Genomic DNA, 13,231 nt, shown 5'->3' with positions numbered 1-13,231 from the left:
CAACAACAACAGTGTTTCTAGTTTGCAGGACCCACTAAATAATGCTGGATAAAACTAGGAAAAAGGTAAGTTGGGTCTTAAGGGTTGTTTTCTGGGAAGCCTTCATAAGATTTGGCATCTTTGTTCTCCCAGCATGCTGGTATTTTTAGCTTGAACAATTCTAAGATGAGAACGTGATAAAGTATTCTGACAAAACACCCTCCTCTCTTCCACAAAGGAAGATTTCGTTTTTGAGAAAGAGAGTGTTGGCAGGTGTCAGGAAGACAGAACATGGATCCACCACGGCTGGGCCTTACCTCTTTTTTGGTAAACTTTGGCGCATGGTCGTTTTTGTCATCAATCAGGATGGTCGCTGTGGCTGTGCCCGTTAACCCCACATCCATCCCAGCCATGTCTTGGGCCTCAATGATCAATTCGTACTTGGGGTTTTCCAGAGTCTGCAAAAACAGAAACACAGAGAATGTGGCATTGAGATTGGGCTTGGGGCGGTGGTCAGGAATCATATGTTTTCATGTTCCTCTGACTCTGTCATGGGTAGCTGGGTGAGGACTCCCCTCTCAGCCCAGGACACCCCAATGTATGGACTACACTCAGGTCAGAATCTCCGGCATTGCACTTTGCTCACACCACTGTCCTGTTACTCTTTCATGCTGCAGTACCTTCAGAATTTGCATTTCAATCTGCATCAAACTCAAGAAAGGTCGCATGCATGGTGGACTTAGGCTTTTCACTGGACACTCTGCCTCCTGGCTGTTTCCATTCAGTGACTAGCCCAGTGGCTGGAAAAGGAAAGCAAAAGGGGTACAGGGCTTGGAAAGGGAGGATTCCTGTTTATAAACAGCATGGGGAGAGCCCTGGAGAGAGAGCAGAGCATGGAGGCCACTGTACCTTTCAGACAGCTGACCCGGTTCAATCTCTGGCCCCATAGAATGTATAGGGCCAGATGTATAGGATGCATACTATGTAGATGATGCAACTAGACTAGCTACTGCCAAAGAGTGACTGGGGGTCGCTTGCCTCAGCTGACATGCAGAGTAGCTTCTTGCTGGTGATAGACTTCTAGAAGGTTCACAGCACCCCTGGAAACCTGGCTCCTTCATATCTGGGGTCGTGAACCCAAGAAGTGGAGTGGGAGGATTGGTTCCACCAGAGCCTCTTTAGGTGTTGACTGGGTTGAAGTAACTGGTGACAGTTGTATTGAAACTTTGGTGGCCACACTAGGGGCCATAAGAGAAAATGGTAAGGGAAAAAGGGCACAGAGCCTCAGCTGGATGCTCCAGGAAATTGAACTTTCAGAAAATGGGGAAAGAGGTTAAGGAAATATTGCTCAGATAAGTCCCTCATCCCAAAACCAAGGGGATTCAGCAGGGGGCTGAATGGAGACACATTTGGGACTCTGTCTTTGGTATGTAAAACTAGGGAAGCACAGTCCTGCCCTCCACCCAACACCTCCTCAAAGCAGAAGCAGCTTTCCTGGGCCTTCGATTTATTACCACCCGAAATGCCATTGTCTGTACAGGCAATAAAAGCTAATGTGCTCTATGGCGGCTCCTTATGTTAAGGTTTGACAAAATCTCTTATTAAACGATTTGCCTGGAATCTAGATGAATCTTCCTAGGAGACGTGAAATAAATAGCCAGGTGGGTTGTGAGCATTTTATCGGTCCCCTTCACCACCCCACCTACCCCAAAGTGCTTTTGAAAATGGGGGTGCTCTTGGCACCCTGGGCTAATCGCGTAGCAGAAAGGAGGGAGGAAGGAGGGAATGTGTCTCCAGGTCAAACGAAAAATTGTGCTTGGCTGGGTAATCGGCTTCACCAAGTTTCCCACCGATCAAAATGTCCGGAAAATTCAATTACAGGCTCTCAAGGACAAAAAGCATGTGACCCCGTGAGGGCTGGGGGATGTTTCTAGAATTAGACTCCAAAGTTTTAGTGTTACTCAGCCCAATACTGGCCCGTAGCCTGTTAACAGTCATCGGCACATTGATGGGAACTTCCACAAGATTCCATGAGAGAGACTCGGTTTCCTCAGAAAAGGTGTGGCTGCAGGGTCTGTGCTAGCCTGTATGCGGAGCTCAGGCATTACCCCAAGGCAGAAATGATTTCAGAACAAACTTGCCCTCTAGGGCTGTTTGGAATTGGGGTAGAGTGTCCTGCCTTCCCTAACCTCAAGGCCGTTTCATACCAAACCCACTTTGGTTTTCAGCCCTATAAGCCCATAGTGATACTAGGTCGTTTGGGTCTATTTTGTGGGGTGTATGTATGTGAGGGAGGGTGGAGACACACCTAACAGTGCTCAGGGGACTCTGTGAAATTCCAGTGATTTAAAACAGAAACAAAACTGCTCACTGCAGCCACAACATGGGAACTTCTCTCTCCTGGACTGTATTTTTCTCCAGCTCCCCCAAAAAGGCTGCAGAGATACCCAACATGTTCTATAAAGTGGAAAGCACACCCTGGCTTCCTGCTTGTCTTTGAGAAGGAAATGAATTAATTCTAGATCACTCAAGCACCCAACATGAAGGACATTCCCAGACCGCTGCTGGAGTTGTTCCCAAGGCGGATTCAATGACTGGGAAGATGAGGAGATGGGATACCCTGGCTGTGGATTCTTCTGGAAAGTACTCCGCCTGGGGATTTTCTACTCAGCTCTAGCTTCCTAGCCTGCAGTGTAATTTGGGCAGCACTGCTGAGTGCCTTGATCTCTGGCCAGCTGGCAGTGCCCCCTGTGGGCCCTTGGCTCCAGCCTCCTCTTGGTAGAGGAGGAACCAGGCTGCCCTGGCTGCTCAGTAGTGCCCTGAACGTGTATAGGGTAAGAATGAGAAGTCAAACGTGGTAGTTTCCCCTGCAGTCCTGCCCCTCATCTCTCTTGGCAGACCCCAGCGTGTGATAAAGACGTGTTTACTTCCTTGGCAAATAAGGAACCTCAGCAGGGCCTCAGAGAGCCCCTGTCATAGCTGCTTTTTACAGGTAACAATAAAGAGTAGTTATAAATTTCCAGGTTCTCTCCAGAGGGTGCTCCATGGGGGCAGACAAGATTCACTGCCAGTCCTGGCAGAACCCACCATCAGTCTCTGCAGGATCCACTGCAGGTCCTGCAGGAAGGTGCAGTGTCCCAGGATGTCTCAGCCTATGTATCTACCCTAATGGGGATGGCGGGTCCTCCCTGCTGTAGGGACAGGCCCTCATTCTGACCTCTGTGTGGATCTGCCTATAGGGATAGGTATATTGGGCTTTCTCCTGGCTCCAACCCCAACAGCCTCAGGCGCCTCTGCTTTTAGCTGAGTACTCTATCCCCTCACTCCCACTGGGCTCCACTCATACTCCTGCCTATACACTCTTACCTTGCCTGCACTCTTTCAATCAACCTGCATAGTCACACCCTATATCTACACAGTCATACCCTGCCTGCAACTCTCACCCCTGCCCACATATTCACAATCCTGTCTGTACACTCTCACCCCAACCCACACACCCATATTCCTGCCTGCACACTCTTCACTCTACACTTACACTCACCCCTGTTTGCACACTATCACCCTACCTGCACATGCTCACCCCATCTATACAGTCATACTTTATCCTGCATGCTCTCACCCTTGCCCGTACTCACTCCCCTGCCCACACACTCTCATCCTGCCTGTACTCTCTCACCCCTGCCTGTGCACGCTCACCCCTGATGGTCAGCCCTCTACTGCCCCACGAAGAGTGGGCACCATTAAACATGAGCGGTTCCAGGCCTGTCTCTCAATCCACACCCCAACTTCTTTAGCCCAGTCCCGCCATCTCCTGAAATCTTTCCTCCTGTCTCTGCAATGGCCCTTCTGCTTCTGAACACCCCACATCTGTCTCAGTCATTTGCTGGGTCCCTGAATCACACCTCTGTTGAGGACTATCAAAGGTTATTTAAAAGTCAGCCAGTCCCCAAAGATGGTGGAGCTCAGGTCGATGTGTCTTCTAGACAGAGCTCCCCATCAACCAGCCCCTCATGCTTGTCTCAGTCCTGCAAGCCCAAGTTCTGGAACATTCCCCTGCCCAGTACAGTACCCTGTGTCTGAGAAAAAAAGGCACTTTTACAGGATCTGAGCACATCTGGGATGGCAGGAGGTACCTCCCCGCCCAACACTGGCACCCCACAGACGGGCTATTTAACCCCCCTCCTGATCCTCGAGAGAGAAAAAAAATCAACTATCTGAATCCATCAGGCATAGCTTTCCGCAGCCCTGTGAATTGTTGCTGTTTGAGCCAGAGGCACACATTAAAAATAAATGCTTAGTCGGAGAATATTTAATGACATGGAAAATGTTTCTATTACACTGTTGAGAGAAAACGCAGGTTACAGAATTGTATGAACACTGAGATCCCATTTCTGTAAAAAAAAATGTATTTATATATGCACTCTTTTAAATAGAGCAGGAGAATTGTGTGCCAGATATTAACAGCAATTATCTCTGAATGGTGTGCTTATGTGATTTTTATTTGATCTATTGTGTCCTTCCCTGATTTTTTCTTTCTTTCTATATATATATATTTTCATAATAGACACAATTTATTTAGTGGCCAATAAAAGGGGGGAAAACTCTCAGCAGAACTGAAGAGAAGGTGAAGAGGCTTTATTTTATTTTATTTTTTAAGGTGAAGAGGTTTTAGAAGTCTCTAAGCCCAACTTTTGCCTCTTAATGGGCCCAGTAGTGTCTGCTAAGCCCTAGCTGGTTTCCCCATTTTTCCAAGTGAGACTAGTCTATCTCCCAGGTGATATGTTGATCTCTTCTCAAAATTGAGGTGGATTCTTCCTCTTTTCCAGTGGGGTCTTGTTCACCTCCGCCATATCGAAAGGTCCAGCATCACATTGATATTTGTACAAGTAGCCATAAAACAGCTCCAAGTCACCAAACTTCACACTACTTACAGTTCTATTTCTTGCCACTGGGAGAAAATGGGTAGGAAAGGTGCAAAGCAAATAACTTCCAGACTCATCCCTGGGGGGTTGGGGGGGGGAGGCAGAGTGATAGCACATCAGTAAGGCGTTGCCTTGCATGAAGCCAACACAGAACAGATCCCGGTTCGAATCCTGGCATCCTATATGATCCCCAAAGCCTTCCAGGAGCGACTTCTGAGTACAGAGCTAGGAGTAACTCCTGAGCACCTCTGGTTGAGACCCAAACACACACACACACACACACACACACACACACACACACACACACACACACACACACACACACACGTCTCCTAGGGGGGCTGACTACAAAGATTTACCCTCAACACAGTAGAGGGTGGGGAAAACACACACAAGTCCACTATGGGGGGGGGGGAAACACAATGAGGGGAGAAACACACACAAGCCCACTATATTCGATGAGCAAAAACAGTAACTTCAAAAGCTCAACCAACCTCAACAAGCCCTGCAGATCCTGAGAAGACTTTAGTGACATCAGGGTGAGGAGGTTTAATAAGCTCATAGAAATGATGGTACAGAGAGTCAGCAAAGCACAGAGATGTAGGTAGGAGAACCAAAATGAGAAAACTCCATTCATTTGAGGGACCCAGCAAATGACTGAGACGGATGTGGGGGTGTTCGGAACAGCACAAATAACAGGCAAAGGAAGAGTCTAGGGGCATGCATGTGTCGTTTTGGTGAGAATGTACCTCAGGCTTCTTGCCTTTCTCTTCATTTCATGTTCTAGTACTGGGGTAAGCCTGGGGTCCCCAACTTGTTGGGGCTCACATAAATTGTGGAACAGGGGCAGAGCATGACACACCCTTCTCCTGGGCTTAGAAAACACCAGCGCATGTAGTTTGGAGAACAGGGTTGGGTGTTAACAGCAGCTGACTGGGTGCAATCGAGGACTGAGCTAAGTGTTAATTAACCCCAAAGTGTGATGACAGGGTGTGGGGGGTTCTGGTATGACTGTACTGGCAAATGATGCTTTTTCTCGTGTTCTGCTTGCTTCCATGTGCTCCAGGGGACACCAGCCTTTGGTCTGCTCTAACCTCCACCATCCACCTTCCTGTTCAGTCACTGTTATAAAATAAAAATATAAATATAAAGTCCATGAGTTGGGTGAGGCTGCCCAAGGTACTGTGTTTCTAACCCCTCAAGCAGACGGGTTTGATATGATAGTAGTGGTGAAATATACACAGCAGTCAAAAAAGATATTCATTGGAGTCAGCTTGCTTTATTTTTTCACAGCCTTTCTCCACCATAAGTCTTTCTGCCATGTCTGCCTACCTTCCATCTGCTTTCCCTGATGAGCTCTGTATCTAGCCCCTAAGCAGACTCCTTTCTTTATTATATAGAACCCCACCCACTAGGGTGGAGCAAGATCCAAGGTGGCATTTACATACCAAAAGAAGGAAAGAAGGAAAAAGAGAAGTTAGGGGAAGGGCCTTTGTTAGGACCAGGCTGGGGTGCAAGGCAGAAGCCAGAAACATGGGATCCAGTGAGCAATGGTACTGTCTGCCATTCATTGCTTTATCCACAAGAGCCACCTTCCTGCCTGTCCCTGCCTAATGTGTCACAGTCATTTTAGAGATAGCAATGTAGGTTTTATTGAAAGAAGCCAAGGCAAGAATTTTGCACCCAACAGCCACAGGCAGAAAAGTCCAGCTCAGTGCGGAGAGACTGCAGGTCTGAAATGGCTATCGTCCCACAAGGCAGGCAGGAATACCCCAGATCTGAAGCTGGTGGAAGAGAGGTGAGGCCTGGGTTTACCACAGCAGATTGTGGAATGTAACCTGGGCCCCAGCTGCTGCTTTTTTCCAGGGCATTTGGGGGCACTGTTTCTCAAGAGCAAAGAACCCCTGAGTCTTTCCTGCTGGGAGCTGGCAAGTCACAGGTGTCAGGGGTCAAGGTATTGAGTGCTGTGGGTTGAGACTTCGAACTCAGTTTCTACACTGTCTCAGAGTGGGGTGCTGGTGTCGGGACTGGGGACTGCGTGTGCTGAGGAGGACAATGACAGTACTTGATCCTCTTTCCTTCAGCTCTGGGGGGAGATGGTTTCTTCTAGATCCTCCAATGGAGTCCACAAAATGTCACCCCCCTTCATCCTCCTCTTCTACCTCTCCAAATCCAGTGATTCAAGTCTCCTTCAGCACCTCAATCTTTTCAGTTTTGTTTTATTCTTGGAATTTCTCAGTGGCTCGGCAGTGTGTTGGTGCATTTTACAGTCATAAAAAAGAATATTAATGTGACGTGGTGGGAGACGGTGCTCACTGTGCATTCGGTGGGTGAAAAATAGCGCATGTGTCAACATGTTCAAGGCCCAAGAAGCGAGGGCCATGATTCAGACGGCGCTTTCTGGAAGCACCGTATACATTTCAATTCTTTATGTGGGGAACTTAATGAGTTTGGATTCTCTGCCTCATTGGTCATCATGCTAGGAAATACAGCAAGGAAAAAAAAAGCACAACTTGCCCACATTTAAACTTTAAAGGCACCAGATCCGTAAAACAAACTGAACAGAAATGATGACTGAGATTTAGGGACAGAGTGGTTTAGGAATTGAATTTCCCTCAGATACTCTAGGTTTGTTACAAATTCCCTCCAATTAGGAAGGTGTGCATGGCTGTGAGATGCAGGCACATTGTTCCCACTGGAAGAACCTAGAAATCACAAAGATGGGTGGGTGGGTGAGCTTCATGATTGACTGGATAACGGACTAAAGGCTGGCTGGAGATATGGCTCCAAGGGCTGGAGCACAAATTGACTGCTGGACATCCAGATTCAATCTCCTGTACCATGTGATCCCCTGAATGTCCACCAGGAATGACCTATAAAGCATAGAACCAGGAGGAACCCAACACCACTATGGGGTATAGTCCCCAAGAGATAAATTGAGATAATCCAAAGTCTCTCCTGAGTTTCTCTGAGTATGCCCTAGTGCTTCAGAGTTGAATCAGATATTAAAACAGTGTCCATGCAGCCAGAGTGATAGCACAGCAGGGAGGGCATTTGCCTTGCACATGGACAACCTGGGTTCCATTTTCGACATCCTTAGTGTCTCCTGAGCCCATCAGGAATAATTTCTCAGTGTAGAACCAGGAGGAACACCCAAGCACCACTGGGTGTGGCCCCCAAACCAGAAACAAACAAACAAAAATAAAAAACAGCTGCATCTGGCCCTCTGAGATGAGAAGGCAGCTGAGAGAAATGAAAAAGAACAACAACAACAAAAAAGAAATGAAAGAGAACATTCGAAAAAACTGAGGAGTCCAGAATGGCTGTGTGTCAGTCGTAGTTTTGATGGCGAAGACGACCCTTAATGTGTGTGTCCACCCCTCAGGCTCTGCTGGGCTTGGACAACCCTCTGGATATTGTCTCCTGTGACCTTCTGTCCTGGTGGCTTGGATCTCACCACTGTAAGCATTTCACAGAGCAGAAGACAAGGTTCTAAAATGTCTCCAACTTAACCCCCAGAAAGAGGCTGAGCTAGGATGTGCTCCTGAGAGCCAGGATGCCTCAACCCTAAATCCAGACAGGGCCTTGGGGTGGGGCTGCACCACTGGCACCTGAATGGATGGGCCACAGATCAGTCACTGATTCAGCACGAAAAGAGAAGGAAGTGGAATGGAAGGATGAGGGACAGTGGGGCATAATGCCGGGAGAAGACAGATGTCCCTGCGTCCTCTGTGTGTGTGTGGGTGGTCCCATTGGATCCTGGTCGGCCCCTGGGTCAGAGAGAGGCAGAACAGGGCTTCTGGATTACCCACTGGGGAAGGTGTGCATTCATCTTACCTTGAATCCTGGGCTTCATCTACTGACGATCATCTCTTTCCCTTTGCGACACTAGCAGAATTAATCTGATACAATATCTGGGTCATTTGAGTAACCAACGTAGCTGTGATATTCTCGGGGTAAAAAAGACTCAGGATTGGGTCACAGCTGAGTTGGGGAATGAGGAAATGGGTCCAGGAGGTCTCTGGGTTGTCCCCACCCCCATCCCTCTTGGAGATAAGGGGATTCTCTCTCTCCTTGCTTGTTCACCTTTCTAAGAAATTAATATTTTTAAAGGCCAAACTTGTGGCTTCATTTTTCATCCTGACAGCTTCTAAGATGTAGATAGATTTTTGCATCAGATTGGGTTTTCTCCCCGTCCCTTTTGTTTGGTTGAGTTTCATTTTGTTCCACCAGCACTTGGCATGGGCCAATGAAATGCCTGTTTGGGTGTGTATAGATGGGGGTTTGATTAAAACACAAAGTTCTTCGGAGAGCTGAGTATCCTGGAGCCTGGTGCTGGCCCTGCAGCTGAAAACTCTCAGGGGGAGACAGAAGAGGGCATTGTCTGCGGTTATGAAAAAGCTTTGGGGGTGGGGGAAACCTTGGTGATCAGTCCTTCCCCCAAAATACCTATAAGTAAGAGAACAAAGAGCAAGGGGTGTGTACCCAGGGAGGTGCCTGAGGTTGGGGTACAGGGGTTGAACAGAGTCAAGAAAAAGAAAGCAATATTGAAAGTGTGAGAATCTACAGAAGTATTCTTTTTTTTGTTTGTTTGTTTGTTTTTTTGGGTCACACCCGACATCGCTAAGGGGAGTTACTCCTGGCAGGCTCAGGGGACCATAGGTGCTGCCGAGGATTGAACCAGGCAAATGCCCTTCCTTATGTGCTATTGCTCTGGCCCCAGAAATATTCTTACCACTGAAATGTGCCCAGTGGGGTGTTCGCACTGGAATGTCTACAGACAGGGTCCTTCTAGGAGGTCAACTTTAGCAGGAATTCCAGTGCAGGGCCTTAGAGCAGGCTTGATTTGCTTCTTAGAAGCCCAAGGACATGAGAAGGTCACTCACTGCCTGTGGTGTTGATGAACTGCATAGAGTCATGAATGACTAGACAGTTTGAGACAAGGAATGATGCAGGCATATTTGTGGGGGATGCCACAGACCCTAACCAGCATGATCCTGTTTGCTGGTCATTCATCTGCAACCAAGGCCTGGTCCACTGGGCAGGAAGAACCCCATGTTGGCAGCAGGGCCCCAAAAGATCTGGGCTATATGTATGCAGCAGGTTTGTGCTGTCTCCCACCCTGATCCCTCTGCCCCATGTTCACCCCTTGAGACTAGAGCATCTGGAAATTCTCCTCCCTCTTCAGCACTCAAAATTTAGTCCAAATGTCTTCCTATATGCCCTCCTTTAGTATCCAGCCTGCCTGATTGTAGGGTCCCTCTGTCTCCTGAGTCCTCCTTTCTCTACTGCTCTTCACTGCACCAGTTTCCACTCCTTGACCATAGAAAGATGCAGGCTCACTTCCTAGGTTGGCAGCATGAGGTCAGAGCCACAGCTCTACTTCTGGTAGGAGCACTACTTCCTATCCCGCACTTACAGAGAACCAGGCTCTGTGCTGAGCCTTTCACAAGTGTGATCTCATTTATTCTCACTGCTTGGAGATGAAGGCTTGTTCCCATTTTACAGCCAAGAAAGCTGAGAACAGAGCTTGTGTTTCTAAAGTCAAACAGGCTGAATTTGAGCCCAGGAGACCTCAGATTCCTGAGTCTATCCTGTCCCAGGCTCCCTCGTGCCTTTCCAAATCCACCAGCTCTTCCTGGAACAGGCCAGCAAGAATCATTTTCCTTTTTTTCTACTGATCATTCACCTAAGTTTTCTGCACTTCAGTGCAGTGAAGCGACTTAAAAATCAGCCAAGCCAACCTCCTTCTATTACAGAAGAAGAGAAGGAACTCACTCTCAAGATGCCTGGGCCTGTCAGCCACAAGCCCAGTACAGAATTTGGGTAATATCTTCCAGCCATCTTCTTGTCTCATCAAACCTTATGACACCCACATGCATTTTTCTGCTAGTACAAGAACGGCGGGCATAGCAGACACACGTGGGCAGTGTTTGGTCTCAGTTCCTTTGTGTAGTGCAAACACGATTTATTTCTTCACATTCCTGTCCCTGCGATATTGCTTTTGTTCTAATCACTTCTGCAACACACAGGCGGAACTACTCTCTCTGGGTGTCAGTACACAGACATCAGAGAAACTCCTTCCCAGGCCCACTGTGCTGGGAGTTTCATTAAAGAGCAGAAGACCCGTCACGTAGCCCAGATACGTTGAATTCCCCGTCTTACATCTGTATCTTTTCAGGAGCTGCTTCTTCTGCGATTTCACACACAGCAATCACAATGTCAAGACAGAGGCAAATAGAAATAGAACAGTGAATATGTAGAATTCTGCCAAGCTGTGTTTTTTCTGAGTCTGGTGAAGAAAGACACTTGCCATTTATCGAATCCGGGTTACATAGGAAAACAAATTGATGCTGCAGTGTGTATTGTGTGTGTGTGTGTGTGTGTGTGTGTGTGTGTGTGTGTGTCTGTGTTGGAGGGGGTGTCACTTAACCAATTCTAGATTAATAGAAATAGAGAAGGAAAGAAGAATGGAATGGCTCTTGCCTTGCTCAGCCCCTCAGCTAGGGCTGTTTATAATAAAAGAGACACGAAGCAAAGTAGTGTAAGGTTAGCCAGCAGGGGGACAGATGGACAGACATGCAGACATGGGTAGTGGCAAAGGTGCTGAAAACCTCACAGGGCAAGGGGAGTGCTCACGAGAGAAGATGAAGGTGACGGGGAAATGTGGTCTCAGTAGGGACCCACGTTGACATGCCAGTGGTCTTTAGACTGGCTTAGTAGAGAAGTAACAATCACCCAACAATTGTTTTTGTTATTGCCAACAAAAATGTTTATAAGTAATGGGGGGAGAAACTGAAATGTTTAACAATAGGGATTTCCAAGGGGAACAGACAACCTCACAAACATTATAACTCTGGTGATGGGACTCATAGCTGGCATGTTTGAGGCCCTGAATTTGATTCGCCAGTACTATAGGGTACCCCTCAGGCCCAATCCTGTGTGGCCCATACCCAGTTGCTCATAATTTTTTTTTGGCTAATGGGATTACAGGTCAATTTTTTTTTTTTTTTTTTTTTTGCTTTTTGGGCCACATCCGGTGACACTCAGAGGTTTCTCCTGGCTACGCACTCAGAAATTGCTCCTGGGTTGGGGGACCATATGTGATGCTGGGGGATTGAGCCGTGGTTCATCCTAGATTAGTGTGTGTAAGACAAACACCCTACCATTCTGAAAAGTCTTTTTTTGAGGGGGGAGGTCACACCCAATGGTGCTCAGGGGTCACTCCTGACTCTGGAGCTCAGAAATTGCTCCTGGCAGGTTGAGGGACATTTTGGGATGCCGGGATTTAAACCACTGTGTGTCTGAATCAGCTGCATGCAAGGCAAATGCCCTACTGCTATGCTATCTCTCCGGCCCCTGCAGGTCAATTATTTTTATAGCTTTTGCATCTGCTGTGCTTTTGACTGTTACTACAATTCTTCTTCTTCTTCTTCTTCTTTTTGGTTTTCTTTGGCCACACCTGGGGGGTACTCAGTGGTTTCTCCTGGCTGTGTGCTTAGAAGTCATTCCTGGCAGGCTCAGATGATTCTATGGGATGCTGGAGATCAAACCAAGATCAGCTGCATGCAAGGCAAATGCCCTCCCTGCCGTGCTCCAGCCCGTTACTGCAACTCTTAATTTCTAAGAGAGAGAAAACGAACCCTTCTTCAGTGCATCAACAGCTCCCTTTCTGCATTTCAATATTCAGCGCTCACGCAGGCAAACTGTAACTGGATATTAGAGCAGCTCAGAGCTCGTATTCGAGTTTTGACTGAACACGGGAAAGAAACGATGAAGCAGAATAACCGTGATAAATGCTCCCTCAGCAAACGTGTTTACACATAATCACAGGCCTTTCGGGAAGGGACTGGAATGTGCTTTGTCCTCACCTTGCCTTGAATATATGATCATCTCTTCTGCCAGGTTCCAACATTCTTTTGCTGGTGACAAATTCATTTACAGTGTGATTCCTCAATTGGCTAGCAAGCTAGCTTGACTATTTTCAGCATAATTACAGATAATTAGGCAGCGTCTTAGACTAATGTGACTTTCCACTCACTTCAAAGAAAGTAATTTGCACTTTGAGTCTCTCTCTCTTCTCTCTCCTCTATCTCTCCTCTCTCCTCTCTCTCCTCTCTCTTCCTCTCTTTCTCCTCTCTCCTCTCTCTCCTCTCTCTCCCTCTCTTTCTCCTCTCTCCTCTCTCCTCTCTCTCTCTCTCTCTCTCTCTCTCTCTCTCTCTCTCTCTCTCTCTCTCTCTCTCTTGCGGTATCAACGTTTTGCATTTCCCCATGCCTGTCTGGCTGGGGCATGCACAGAGGGCTGTGCTGGGTGAGGTCATGGGGAAGCA

At 47.6% G+C, this 13,231-nt stretch overlaps 1 protein-coding gene across 1 annotated transcript in view; it reads right to left on the bottom strand.

Annotated features, from left to right (window-relative positions):
• Positions 1-13,231, bottom strand: part of CDH13 (cadherin 13) — a 733,255-nt gene that overhangs the window by 46,714 nt on the left and 673,310 nt on the right. The window contains exon 8 of the mRNA XM_049787442.1: positions 297-437. Coding sequence (XP_049643399.1) covers positions 297-437 — 141 coding nt within the window. The remainder of the gene's footprint in view (positions 1-296; positions 438-13,231) is intronic.

The sequence above is a fragment of the Suncus etruscus genome, chromosome 14 (genome assembly GCF_024139225.1).
Source record: "Suncus etruscus isolate mSunEtr1 chromosome 14, mSunEtr1.pri.cur, whole genome shotgun sequence".
Lineage (NCBI taxonomy): Eukaryota > Metazoa > Chordata > Mammalia > Eulipotyphla > Soricidae > Suncus > Suncus etruscus.
This window is presented reverse-complemented; position numbering and strand designations above follow the sequence as displayed.